The sequence below is a fragment of the Acanthopagrus latus genome, chromosome 4, assembly GCF_904848185.1.
Source record: "Acanthopagrus latus isolate v.2019 chromosome 4, fAcaLat1.1, whole genome shotgun sequence".
Classification (NCBI taxonomy): Eukaryota; Metazoa; Chordata; class Actinopteri; order Spariformes; family Sparidae; genus Acanthopagrus; species Acanthopagrus latus.
The window spans coordinates 20,586,632-20,599,534 of record NC_051042.1 but is presented as its reverse complement, the minus strand read 5'-3'; the positions used below and the strand labels follow the sequence as shown (position 1 = coordinate 20,599,534).

Below are 12,903 nucleotides of genomic sequence, written 5' to 3'. Positions count from 1 at the left end.
GTCCTCTTGCTACAGAAAGGAGAAGGGTACTTTTAGAGCATTGGAGGCGAGGGTGGAGTGGGAGGAGATTTGAGAGAAGAAGTAATCTCTCCATGTATCAAAGCCTAGTTTAAACAAACATCAGTGGGGGCAGTGACTGTGAGGAGAAGGAATGCACTTCCTGTGTGCACGACTCTGCCCTCTGTGATCTGTGGCTCGACTGTCACCGTTTGACTTATGATGCCACGTTCACTCCCTGTGTATGAGCCACGGCACTCTCTGTGTCCCTGGAGAGAATCAGTCTACGCTGCTGATTACCAGAGGCGATAACATCGAGGAGTCACTGGGTGGGATTCTCACAATGCAATATTATCATGATATACTGCCCAAGGCGGTGATACTATGACTATCTAACTGTAAAGCAAGGAATCCCTTTCTGTCTGTCTGTCTGTTAGTTATTTGTGTAATCTGGAGAACTATCAATCCAAAGTACTTCACACTTGGTAGATTTGTCACTGAGGACTCAGGGATGTGCAGTTTTGAATTTGGTACAATTTGGACATGCAAAACATTCAATATCAGTAAGGTTTGAATAAACAACAGACTGAACACACATTATCTCATGGGGAGACTGATGTAAACAAAGTGGAGATTAGCTTGGCAATAACTTACTGTAATACCACATTGCAGTGAGAAAAAAACAAAAGCAGAAAGTTAAACATGCCTTGATGAGTAGGAAAACATGGTCAGCACAGGTTTTCTATTTCTCAGTGACAGCTAGAGGTGAGATTTATCTTGAGTATCTTGCTAGCTAACGTTAGCTTCAAGGGCTACAGTGTTTACTGTTGCTAGGCAGCACCATCAGCTGTTCCTGGATGCCTCTCGAATTGTTTGTTGTGGTTCGACTTGGACAGTGAGATAATGTGAGCCACACAGTATGTGCAAAGAAATGAACATACATGCAAAAAGGTCCATTTATATGTTGTGTTGTGTAAAAGTTGTTTAACAAATCACATTTAATAAGTATCATACTAGTTTGGTGATCTCTTGACTGTCCTTCTGCCACCACTGAAAAGTTAATGCATGTGGGTTTAAATCAAATGTTAAGACAGATTTAGGATTAATTGTCATGAGATCTGGTACAGAGATCCATGTTCCCTTTAGGCAGTATTCATCAGTTTTAGAAAGACATCCATTGTCCCCATTTTTTCTTTCTCACAGATTTTTTTTAAGTTAATCATTAGATCTTGCACCCACCACTATGTGAAATAAGACACAGAGTAAGTGAGCTCGTCACCGTTGGCTAATTCAACATGTTCTTATTTTGAAGATATTCTCATCTTAAAAGTCAGAAAAGCAAGACTTAACTTGCAATCTGCAATATAACCAAACTCAGGATTGCATGCTAACTAAACCATGGCAAAATGGCGAACGTAGTTAACATTATACCAGCTAAACCTAAGCTTTGTCATAATGGGCCTCCATTCAGGTTCAAATTTGGCAGAGGTTAAGTTACTGTGAAGCAGAACAACAGTTAGAATGTCTGCAGTAATGGGTGGAGTACAAATTATGATTCAAAAATCTAAAATAACTACAAAAAGAAAATTACAAATGTGAGTTGTATAATTTTCTGTCTTAAACATGCAGTCATGCATACTGTATGATATGCTCAAAGCGTGTGTGTGTGTGCGTGCGTGTGTGTGTGTGTGTTTGGGTTTAAATGTGCAAGTGTGCATGTGGAGCTGCAGTGTTTTGGTTTCTTTAAAACCAGTGACAGGGCCTCACTGCAGCATTAATGACTATGATAAAAGGGCTGCTCCCTCTGGGGCTCTGCTACAAAATCCATTCCCAAAATACCGCGCCAGCAGAACATGATGTATGCTTCTTTCCCTTGAAATGTATATCCAGTACAAGCAGGAAGCGAGAGGAAAAGCCATGTTAGGCAATCGTTTTCTGTGGGGTCTTCTATTGCCCGTTACCTTCACTTAACTCATGTAATATTACACTGAGCCCTTTGTTGTTTTTTCCCAAAAGAGGTTGTTGCCTCAACACAAAAAGTCTGCATAAGCAGTTTCTTTTAAACTGATCATTTACCATCCAATGCCTGTAATAACAAGGGTTAGCTAATCGAATAAATTCATCATCAGCTATGTCACTCTGTAACTGCTTAACTCAGTTGACCTGCAGAGGCTGAATGAGTTTTGTCAGTGCTGCAGAGTTGTGTAAACGACCTCAGGCTACAGTTGAGAATGCACAAGTCTGGATTTATCTCTTGGCATTGCGGTGAAATACTCTGACAGCAAATGGGAAACTGCGTATCACATCCCAATGACTTTAACTGATATGATAATCAGAATTACACAATCAAACTGAAATTATGAAATGATCGCAGAGATGTCCGATTGCAGGAGGTGGGTGTCTCACATATCGGCTGAAGAAAAATAAATGAGAGGAAGAGAGAGAGAAGAGTTAAAAAGGAGTAGACTGTAAAGGGAACCTCAACAATGGCATTTCCAAGCTTTTTTTGTAGCCGTGGTGAATTAATCAAGATCCCTTTTGTGGTACGAGGCTGCAAGTGTTTTTGTAAATATTCTCTCTGTTTTCCTCTTAATGGCATTAATTTTGGTCCGAGGCTCTGCCAGTGGTGAACCCAATATGTGTTCTTACACTGCAGGGAAAAAAAGTACAATGTGAGGTATGCCTTTTATGTTGAGACAATGTGTCCTTTTTTACTTTTGTAATAATCCACCGGTCTGAAAGTGAGTTGGAGGCAATGACATGTTTTGCAGCTGCAGTATTACGATCAGTGGAGGCTGTAATTGTCAGACAGGTAGAATTATTGCCGCTGCTGCAGCTGGCATTTTCCCAATCCACAAGTGTAGTAGCATACTTGTTTCATTTGGTCCTGAGCTGGCACGAGGCCAAAACTGCTTTCAACAACTTAACCAGTTTCCCATGTGCTATTTAACTCAGCAGCAGAGTGAAATCCACACACTCTAAACATGTGAGATGTTTCTGTTTTTCAAGGAAAACGTTAGCCATTACCGGAGCCTGACCAGCTGATTTTTACATCAGTGTCCTTCTCGTGAATGATTCACACCCACATGTAGGCGCTCACACACCCTTGTGGAGACTCATATACACAAACACCTGAACATGCTCGTCTAATCTCGAGACAGGGCTGATCAAGCTCAGACCTTACGGTGGTTTTAATAAGAACATGTATGAAGTTTCCAGAGGGGAGCAATTACTTATTATAAAATTACTTCTGCTGTTGCCTTCTGTGGAGTCGGAGACCCGGTGGCTGGAGATCCTTAAAGACAGGAAGTGAGGGAAAACCATTTTGGGGCTAAGGGAGCAAAGAGGATAAAAATACACCATGTGCAGCTTGTCACAGGAATCCTATAGGTCTATATGTACTCTGCTACGTCTTTATATGATTTCTAGGTGTTATTTTGAGCTTGGGAAGAGCTTTTACGTTGAAGAGTGGTTTTGCAGAGCTTTGCTGCACAGCTGGTGTCTGACAGCTGTGGTTCAGTATGTTCTCTGTCTCGTCCTCTCTGTCCTCTGTCAGTGGAATCAGTCTCAGCCACATAGACATAGTGCAGTGCTTTAGTAGAGCTGTGAAGTATGTGGTGATATCGGCTTTTTTTTTCTGTCTCGGACACTGAAATTTTCCCTCCTCCTCCTCTGGCATTCACAGACTAAGCCTCTCGATCCCATGTTTCCTGGAGTATCTGCCAGTTCAGCCTCACACACTCTAAACCAGTCCTGGCAGACCTTTGAGAACTAATATGTCAGGATTAGCTCCCAAACCTCAACACGTAACAGCTCTGCACAGACCTCACATCCACAGAACCAGTAATTCTCTCTCTTTTTCTGAGAGTGGACTCACTCAATTTCTTTGACTTTTAAAAGAGTAATCAGATTAAAATTAATCAGATTTATCTTTAGAGCTGGTTTGTGCCTGCCTCTTGTAAGCAAGTATAACTGTGGGTTTAAAAATCTGAAATAGACGGGATTCTGTCTGTTAAACTTTGTGTCACCCTGGTATGATCAAGCCTTAGTTTACAACCAGTCCTCATGTAGCTTGTTGCTTTGAATTTTCTTGGGTGTATTGTGGCACAGTGGTTCTGTGAGCTACACGGTGACATCAGCATACTAACATGCTCTCAATAACGATGCTGAATGCTAAGGTTTGCAAAAATAGGAGAATATGCACATCCAAACCAAAAAAGGGCAGGTGCTGAGTAGAAAGAGGGCAAAACACGAAACAGAGAGGCGGCTCGCACACTGGCCATCTTACTAGTTTTTAAGGCTGGGTGATATGGCCTCAACATAATATTGCTATATCTTTCAGCTGTGTTGTGATTCACTATAGCAAACATATCCATATTTTAAATCTACTAAAAATCTAAAAAATCTAAAAATATCACAGTGTGAGCTACACATTTTGAATTTTGATAGATAATCATCAGCAATTTTATTCATTTATTTGCACTATTGAACAAACAAAATAAAATTAACAACATCCAGAAGAAGCAGATTGTGCAGGTGACATCAGAAAACCTGGTGGGGTTTACAGAATGAATCTCACCTCCTTTCTTCAATACAACATTGATTAAAAAATAATAATCCACAACATATAATAATAATAATAATAATAATAATAATAATAATAATAATGATTAAGTAGTGCAACAGTCTGACAAGTATAACTTTACTGTAATGCTTTTAAAACCAGGAAGACAACACTTATGCCATAACATGATATAAGACAATATATATTATGACAACAATATGACAATTGATATTATATTCCCCAGCCTTTGTAGTTTTGCAGGGATTTGGTCATTAGTTGAACAAGATTTTATGGCAATCCATTCAATCGTTGCTGAAATATTTCAGTCTGGAGAAAAGTGGTGGACCGGCCGAACAACTGACAGACCAATATTTCATCCCTAGAGCCAGTAAAACCACCATACAGCATAATCCAATCTGATACGACCACATTGCAACCTTGATTCTTATCCACACAAATAAACTCGAAACAACAAAGCTTCCTCGAATAAGATTTGTCTAAAATGTCCCTCTGCTGATGCTGTAATTAAATTCTTTCATTCAAGATGTTACATTTTTTCCCCCAGATTATTGGACAAAGAGGCCTTTTCTTCTTTTTCTGTGATGTGTGGTCTGAGGCTCTAAAGCTTTGGTCTGGATCTTAACGGGAATGTCCCTCTCTCTTTCCAGACTTGAGTGGCAACCTCTGGTAGTGCAGAATGTTTTCACTGCAAGTTCATCCTCTCCCAAGAGTGTGTGGTTGGGGAATGAGTGTAAGTGATCCATTTGGTATCAGTGGTGTGTTGGGCCACATGTAGCCCGTGGCAAAGGTTTTTCTGAGATCTGTGCCCCATCACTCCCTGTTGGAACTCGTCAAACCGGGGAGATGGGATCTGTTAGGAATTATCAGACCCTCCTCAGGCAAATGGAAATCATACCGGCCAAAGCAAAGCTGCAAGTGCTTCATGTTGTGAGTGAACTGGAAAGGCTCTAAAAGAAAAAAAAACACTGTGGTTATTGTAGCCTTTGGGTTTTCACTGGTGTAACTCTGTTTTACCCTGTCAAGAAAGTACATTTTAATCTTGGCAATTTGACTCATGGGAAGTTAAGATGAAAAAGGCCTGGGGCAAACATGAAGCCCGAGTGGAAAAGTTTGTTGGAGTTTGTCATTTATCTCAGCAGCACATTGATTAGACTGATCTCTCTTCTCTGTATATGTTGCTCTGAAATTGTAGCTTCTGAAGCTGAAAGTCAGTGTGAGTGAGGTCACGTAAAAAGGGAGTAACTTCTGTTTACTGGGATGTTCTGACAGCCACCGTGCAAAACATTCCTCGTTGAAAGTGTATATATCTCAAGTGGGGTGCGTTTGTGTGCCCTGTTTGATCCCCGGGCTTGTTCTTGATCCATACTGATTTAGCGCTCCACTGTGTGTGTGCGTATGATTGCACCCACAGTTTATTTTCGCTCTCTTTGTGTACGTGGATTGGACAGTATGTAGAGGACAGAGGGGAGGGAGGGTCAGCCACTGTCAACAAGCGACGGATCGTGAGAAAGACGGGCTGCTATTTGTGATCTCCATTTTATACCACAGCTGTCGGAGTTAAACCAAATTGGTGTTTTTTTTACTGTATTGCGTCAACAGCCCTCCAGCTTAACTATAGCAGCATGTCAGAGTCACGCCAGCCCCTGCAGACAGAGGCTAATGTCACAATAATGCTTTTTATTGGGCTCATTGTGGTCTGTAGACGATCGTGTTAAACTCCGAGTGGGAGACGGGCAGGGGATGATGAGCGGCATGAAGAACAAAGTGTCAAAGCTAGAGTACATAGCTGTGCTGTCAAGCCTCATATAAAATAAGTGTCTCAACGAGAAAAGGATCAAGTATTCATTTAACTTGTGAAAAGAGCTCATGTGCCCATATAGTTCAGTATATAGCCCAGATAACGATTTAATGATAATGATTTTTGAGTTTCTTTTTTTTGCAGTAGGCAGTATTTTAGGGAAACCATATAAACCACCACTCCCCTCTCAGTCTGGAAAAATAAACATCTGCCTTGTTTTGTGTTCAGTGTAATCTGGTGTGGCCTCTGCAGGGCGTTGCTGTGTGAGTGTGAAGGTGACTGACGGTGTGTGTTGTTTTTCTTATTGTGTGTTTTTTAACAGCACCCTGTCCAGCTGCATACATGCAGTTGTGGCACTGCTCTACCCATTCTCCTGGCAACACACCTTCATCCCCGTGCTGCCAGGCTCCATGTTGGACATTGTTTGCTGTCCCACTCCCTTCCTGGTGGGGCTGCTGTCAAGCTCTTTGCCCAAGCTCAAGGAGTTGCCTGTGGAAGAGGTGAGTACACCATCTCTGCGTCTTCTCTGTGTGTTTCTGCAGATTTTACATTTTGGACTGATTTATCCGTCATTCTTTATCTGGATGTCTCTGATTCGGCCTGTCTTTTTTGGTATCTCTCTGTTTCTTTGTTCTCAACTTTCTCTAACTGAAGCTTCTTGGAATAGTGAATATTTGTGTCTGGCTGATAAATTACAAAAATACAGATTCAGAGTAATTCCATTATGAATTGGCCAATGGATTGTTCCTGTGTCTGTTTGACCTCCTCTACCTCTAGTCTTATTATATAAGGAAACCAGCCAGGTGACCTCCAACCAAAGGAAAATGTCAAAACCGAACTGAATACCTTTCAAACCCGAATCACTTAAAGGTGATCAGTTATTATGTTGGCCACTAGGGGGCAGTGAAACAAGCTGTCACACATAAAAAAATTTGATTAGACCAGCTGTAATTAGGTTCTTCTCTTCGTTCACATCTTAAGTTGTAGGGTTTTTTGTTGGTCCGAGATTGAGTAAAACGTTTTATGTTTTGATTCAGCTGCAGCAATCAAGCAACTGAACATTTTACTGGAAAATAGTTCTGGAAGTTAGCTGTTTCAGAAAATGAGCTCTTCACATCTTCTACAGAGGGTTTCATAGAGGTCACGGGTTGTATCTTTTTAACAAAATGTATTGGAAGAAAATTTCCAGGAACAGTCATACACTAAAATGTTTTAGTGTTTGAAACAAGGTGAGCATGGTTATGTTTTTGATCTATTTGTTGGATATCAGTATCTTCTCTTACCTCCCATGATGATGGTTACCCTCTTTAGAGAGTCCAAAAAGGTCAACCACCGCAAGTTAGATGTGATGTATTTGTTAATATATCAGAAAAAAAGTTGTCATTTTACCTGTGCTGTCACCTCCCATATGGTCTAGCGGTTAGGATTCCTGGTTTTCACCCAGGCGGCCCGGGTTCAACTCCCGGTGTGGGAATTAAGTATTGAGCAATAGCAGCGTTAGAACATCAAGAGTAGTTTCGTGTTGAATCGTCTCTTCTCTTGTGCTTTCTCACAGACCAAAAACAACAATCCTGATAATCAACAGACACTAATGAAGACTTGCTTTGTATGAAAACCTCAATTAGTATATCCATAGCTACATATTTCTACTGTATAGACATGTGTAGCATTTGCATGGATACAAGGTCTCTGGCCTTCTTGTTCTAGCTTTGGCTCACAATACACATTTTGTCTGAAAAAGCCCATTGAAGCAATATAGTAAGATGTACAGATGTTAGTTTTGTGTCATTGGCCACTTCTCAGACTGAGAGGTGATTCATGTGAAAAGACAATGTGAGTCATAGTTAACACCGACCTGTTAATGAGCTTTCAACAACATCTGCTGTCTGTTTACATCATTCTTACAGCTGCTGATTGACTCATGAAGATGGTTCTAAACTAATCTTTTGAAGAAATGTGTTTTATGTCTGATTTTCTGTGCTGTAGCTTCTTTGAAGATAATTGTTATTTATTTTACTTAACAAATAAACAATTGTAAGAGATAAAATAAAGAAGTGAAGGTTTCCAGGTTTGTTTAATTAGTTCTGAAGAATAATATACCCTTCTTTTTCCTTTTCTCAGGCTTTAATGGTTGACCTGGGAACTGACCGATTCATCCGACAGGTGAGTGTGTGAACTTATGAAAAAAAGAAAAAAAAATTGACCAAAGCGATACTGATTTATATAAACCTTTGCTGAACAGTGTCCATGGTGGCCACAAATGTAAACTTCAAAATAATTGCAATTTTCTGTTTAGTCTGAGCCCTGGATGATTTGATATATTTAATCATTCTGTCTACAAAGAGGATGAAAAAAATATAGATGTGATGGGGCCAGAAAGTTTTAAGTTTAGAATTTTCATTGTATGTTTTCTGATCAAATCTCTGAAATATGTATCTCCTAATGAAAGCTAGCAAACATTAGCCTGGTTACTCTTCATACCAAACCAAGAAAGGCTGAAGCAGCAAAAACCCCTGAATGTGTTGAATAGAGTGAATGTGGATTTTATTGCTTATGATTTCAACGTTTTATTTGTAACAATGAGACTGAGCTTTTGTTACATGGTCTCGCTTTAGACGAGGGTTGTAAAACATGCGGTTCTCTGTTGTTAGTCTGAGCCTTTGAAATGTATTCTCCAAACATTGTTGTTTATCGCTGATGACTGCAGTGTTTTTGATTGTTTATAGATGGATGACGAGGCCTCGCTGTTGCCGCGGAAACTTCAAGCGGCTCTTGAGCAAGCGCTGGAGCAGAGGAATGACATCATAAATCAGGACTCTGACAGCGAGTCAGACGAAGGTGAATAAGTGACAAATCATCTCCGCCTCTTCAGACAGATGTTTTCCTCGGTAATTAGAGCAACAGTTTCTGTGGCAGGACGTGTTCAGTCTGTATCTCTGTGAAACTCACTCCAGATGACGTCTTCCTGTTCTGACGACTCAAGACAGTGAGTCACAAAGGCTCGCCTTACAAGTTAGATAATATGGTGTTTCTGATAAACTTTGAACTCTTCATGTGATCTATAGAGGGTTCAGATTAATCTAAACAACCACAAGTTCAGGATTTATTTGTAAATAAATCAGGAAAAAAAAATGTCATTTTACAAATGCTGTCACCTCCCATATGGTCTAGCGGTTAGGATTCCTGGTTTTCACCCAGGCGGCCTGGGTTCAACTCCCGGTGTGGGAATTAAGGTTTTAGAAAGGGTTATCACCAGGGGGTCAAGAATAGGTGTGTTCAGACCAATAGTCATTCCACTTGACTTTGCAAAAATATTTAAGGGAAACAAAAAGTAAAAACCTCATTCTGCATTTTCAGTGACTTGACAGACTGACAGACTTGCAGACCTGCAGCGTGCAGTGTGTTTGCATTGCATCTGCCACCTGTCAATCACAGCCTGTTCACGCTAGTGTGCAAACCAAAGACACTTGTGCAAACTACAGTCTTGATGTCCAGTGGATTTTACAGAAAGGTTATTTTTATTGCGTGATTTTGACATATTGCGGTTTGAAGTGCTCTGCATAGGCATAAAGATACACTAAAGATAAGACATTAAAGGGACTACAAGGATAGATAGATCCTGTTCTTGCAGTGTTATAGAAATTGAAGAAATATTCCTGGATGTGTCCCATCATCAGGATCCACACCAAAATTTAATAGGGGCTATTCTTGGTTGAGACCAATCCATTCTGGAGGTTTTATGAAATCCTCCTGACAAACCAACCAACAAATCAACAAACAGACACAGACTACAAAGTAATGCATGTTTATCCTTTAATGACTCCTGGTACGCCCCCACAGTTACAGTTCTGGTGTTTTTGAATCTTCAGTTCAGATTCTTTCAGAGTTTCTTTATCCAGTCCCTCAGAGCTCAGCCATTCAGTCTTGTCTCTTGCCATAAAGATCTTTGCCTCTGTAAGATTTTCCAACAGCTCCAGTTTTGTTCTTGTACTTTTGACAAACTGACATAAAGAGGCAACCTCATTATTATTATTATTACTCATTTTGTGGTTAATTAGAGTCAGGCTAATTTGATGGAGCATTAGGGGATACGTTGTCCACACAGTTCACAACAGCTGTGGCTTAGATTTTATTACTTATGTGGCTGTTTAACGTTGAGCCAAACCATATAATCTGCTTAAATCTGGCTCCAATCAGGCCCCTTAAAAAACTATGCGACTATCTCTTGGAAAGTGTGACATGTCTGTTCTATTTCCATACTATTAATGTGTGTAGTGAATAATTGCTTCTCATTTGTGTCTACAGAGTATAACTCCTTGAACAGCCTTGTGTCAGAGGCCTTCATCCGCTTCTTCCTGGAGACCATCGGCCATTACTCCCTGTTCATCACTCAGAACGAGCGCGGAGAGCGTGTTTTCCAGAGAGAGGCCTTCCGCAAGTCTGTGGCGTCGAAAAGCATCCGTCGTTTCCTGGGCGTCTTCATGGAGTCTCAGATGTTTGCTGGGTTCATCCAGGATCGAGAGCTGAGGAAGAGCCGCGCCAAAGGTAGACTGTTGTTCTTCCTTGGAAGTTTTGGTGAAAAGTCTGCACACTCCTCTCTGGATGTCCACCCCTGTGCTCTCTGTGCCACTGCAGTAACACTGATCTCTAGTGGCTGAATGTCATCATCAGCATGTTTTCTCACCACATTTGGTTTGGCCAGCAGAAGTCATATTTACTTCCTGGACTACTGAGATGATTCACATTTTTTGAAATTTTTTTTATTTCTCTTCTTTTTATCTGGTGTGGACAGGTTTGTTTGAGCAGAGGGTGGATCAGTATCTGGAGGAACTTCCGGACACGGAGCAGAGTGGAGTCAACAAGTTTCTGAAAGGCCTTGGTGAGTTCTGCTGCAGATGCACAAGGCTAGTCAGATACCAGGAGTTTATAAAACATCAAGCAACAGTAAAATCGGGGGAGGTTTTTTCACTTCCACACTGCAAGATTAGATCATGCAGGACTCAGTGTGTACTGAGTTCTCAGTATTTTCTTTCCAAGTGGTGCTAGATTTATCAGGAAGTCACACTTAAGCAGATATTCAGATTTCCACACAGACTGCAGATGGATAAACAAGGGTTAAATCAGACCAACCCTCCTGCAATCTCAGCCAGGCTTAATCCCCATATACCATGTAATAAGATGAATTAAATGTCACCTCTCAGCTGTTGTACATTTTACAGGATTTAATGAATTTGTTTTGAACTGTTTTCAGGAAGCAAAATGAAGTTTCTCCACAAAAAGAACTGAGAGGAAACAACCACCTGAAGTCCTGACGTCTCAAGTCTCTGCATCATGATTCTCACTTCTTTGTCTTTTTTTAAAAAATGTATTAATGTAAACATGTACATATTATTTCACTGCAAGCTGGCTGTGATACTCTTCAGTGTATGTTTATAGTACCTTATGAGATAGTGTAACAGGACGGTACACAGCAAGTGAGCCGTAGAGTAACCACTGATGTCCAGGTGTGCTTGTGGAGACTGTTATCAGAGTGTGTGAGTGTATGTGACTCGACATGGGCATAGATGTACAGTTCATATGTTTCCTTTTTTGCATTATTTCACGACAGTGTTGTCCTCTGTTTCAGGAGCGTAAAACCTTTTTCAAAAACTGTACATGCATCAAGACAATGAAGAAAATGATTGTAACTCTTCATGGAGTCTTTTGCTATCCTTTATTAAAAAATGGTAGTTAAAATGGTTCACATGGCTCAGTGTACAGTATTTTTTCAGTATTATTATTGTTGTTAAATGTCAGTCCATGATTAATTAATACGCTTTTGTATATTTGTTTTTATTTTTCTTACACGTAGGCCGCAAAGAGAAACGGAACGTGACACTTTTCTCCTCATGCCATCCATACAAATTGCAAACATTCAGATACATTGTGATACAGACATCACTTTTGGAAACAGAAATAAGTAACTCACAATTTGCCAAACCATATAAAACGTGACATCTCAGTGACAGCTTCCTCCAAAGCTGTGCATAAGGAGAAGATCCCAAAAGACACAGTGAGTCTAGCACCAGCTAGCACGTGCTGCTGGTAACCTTATTACGTCTGCACACATCACTCTGGCGGCTGTCACTGCCGTGCTGTTATTAGCTCTTCTAACTGAGAGGCTCACTGTTGATTCCAGACGCCATATTACTTCTCGTCTGCTTGTGTCCTTTACAGCAATTAAGGGTGACATTTGAAGTAGGAGAAACGTGTTTCTCTGTTTAGGATATGGCTGAATGCCAGCTGTACATCCCTGTTCTTATCTCATAGAGTAGGAAAGTTTACTTTAACATTCGTGTTGCATTTTAAGGTGGTAGTACCTTATTTTAAATTAGAATATAATTATTCAGATTTTTTTTTTTTTACTTGTTCTCAAATGCCAGTGCTTTATGAATTGATCATCAGACATGTGACTCAAGCCTGTTGGTCCAAGTTTAAAGCAAGTTCTGAGTCATTTTTTGATGGAACATAGAAGAGGTTGAGA

The 12,903-nt window shown here is 40.4% G+C and overlaps 1 protein-coding gene and 2 non-coding genes across 6 annotated transcripts in view; all 3 read left to right on the top strand.

Moving 5' to 3' along the window:
* Positions 1–12,121, top strand: part of dennd2b (DENN domain containing 2B) — a 53,586-nt gene extending 41,465 nt beyond the window's left edge. For all 4 annotated transcript variants that reach the window (XM_037095771.1, XM_037095769.1, XM_037095767.1 and 1 more), the window contains 6 exons: positions 6,703–6,880; positions 8,502–8,543; positions 9,107–9,218; positions 10,686–10,925; positions 11,173–11,259; positions 11,632–12,121. In XM_037095771.1, the coding sequence (XP_036951666.1) occupies positions 6,703–6,880; positions 8,502–8,543; positions 9,107–9,218; positions 10,686–10,925; positions 11,173–11,259; positions 11,632–11,666 (694 nt within the window). In that variant the 3' untranslated portion in view covers positions 11,667–12,121. The remainder of the gene's footprint in view (positions 1–6,702; positions 6,881–8,501; positions 8,544–9,106; positions 9,219–10,685; positions 10,926–11,172; positions 11,260–11,631) is intronic.
* Positions 7,783–7,854, top strand: trnae-uuc. Its single transcript has one exon. It is a non-coding gene; the product is annotated as a tRNA-Glu (tRNA).
* On the top strand, positions 9,537–9,608 carry trnae-uuc. The gene has a single exon. It is a non-coding gene; the product is annotated as a tRNA-Glu (tRNA).
* Positions 12,122–12,903: the final 782 nt, after the last annotated feature.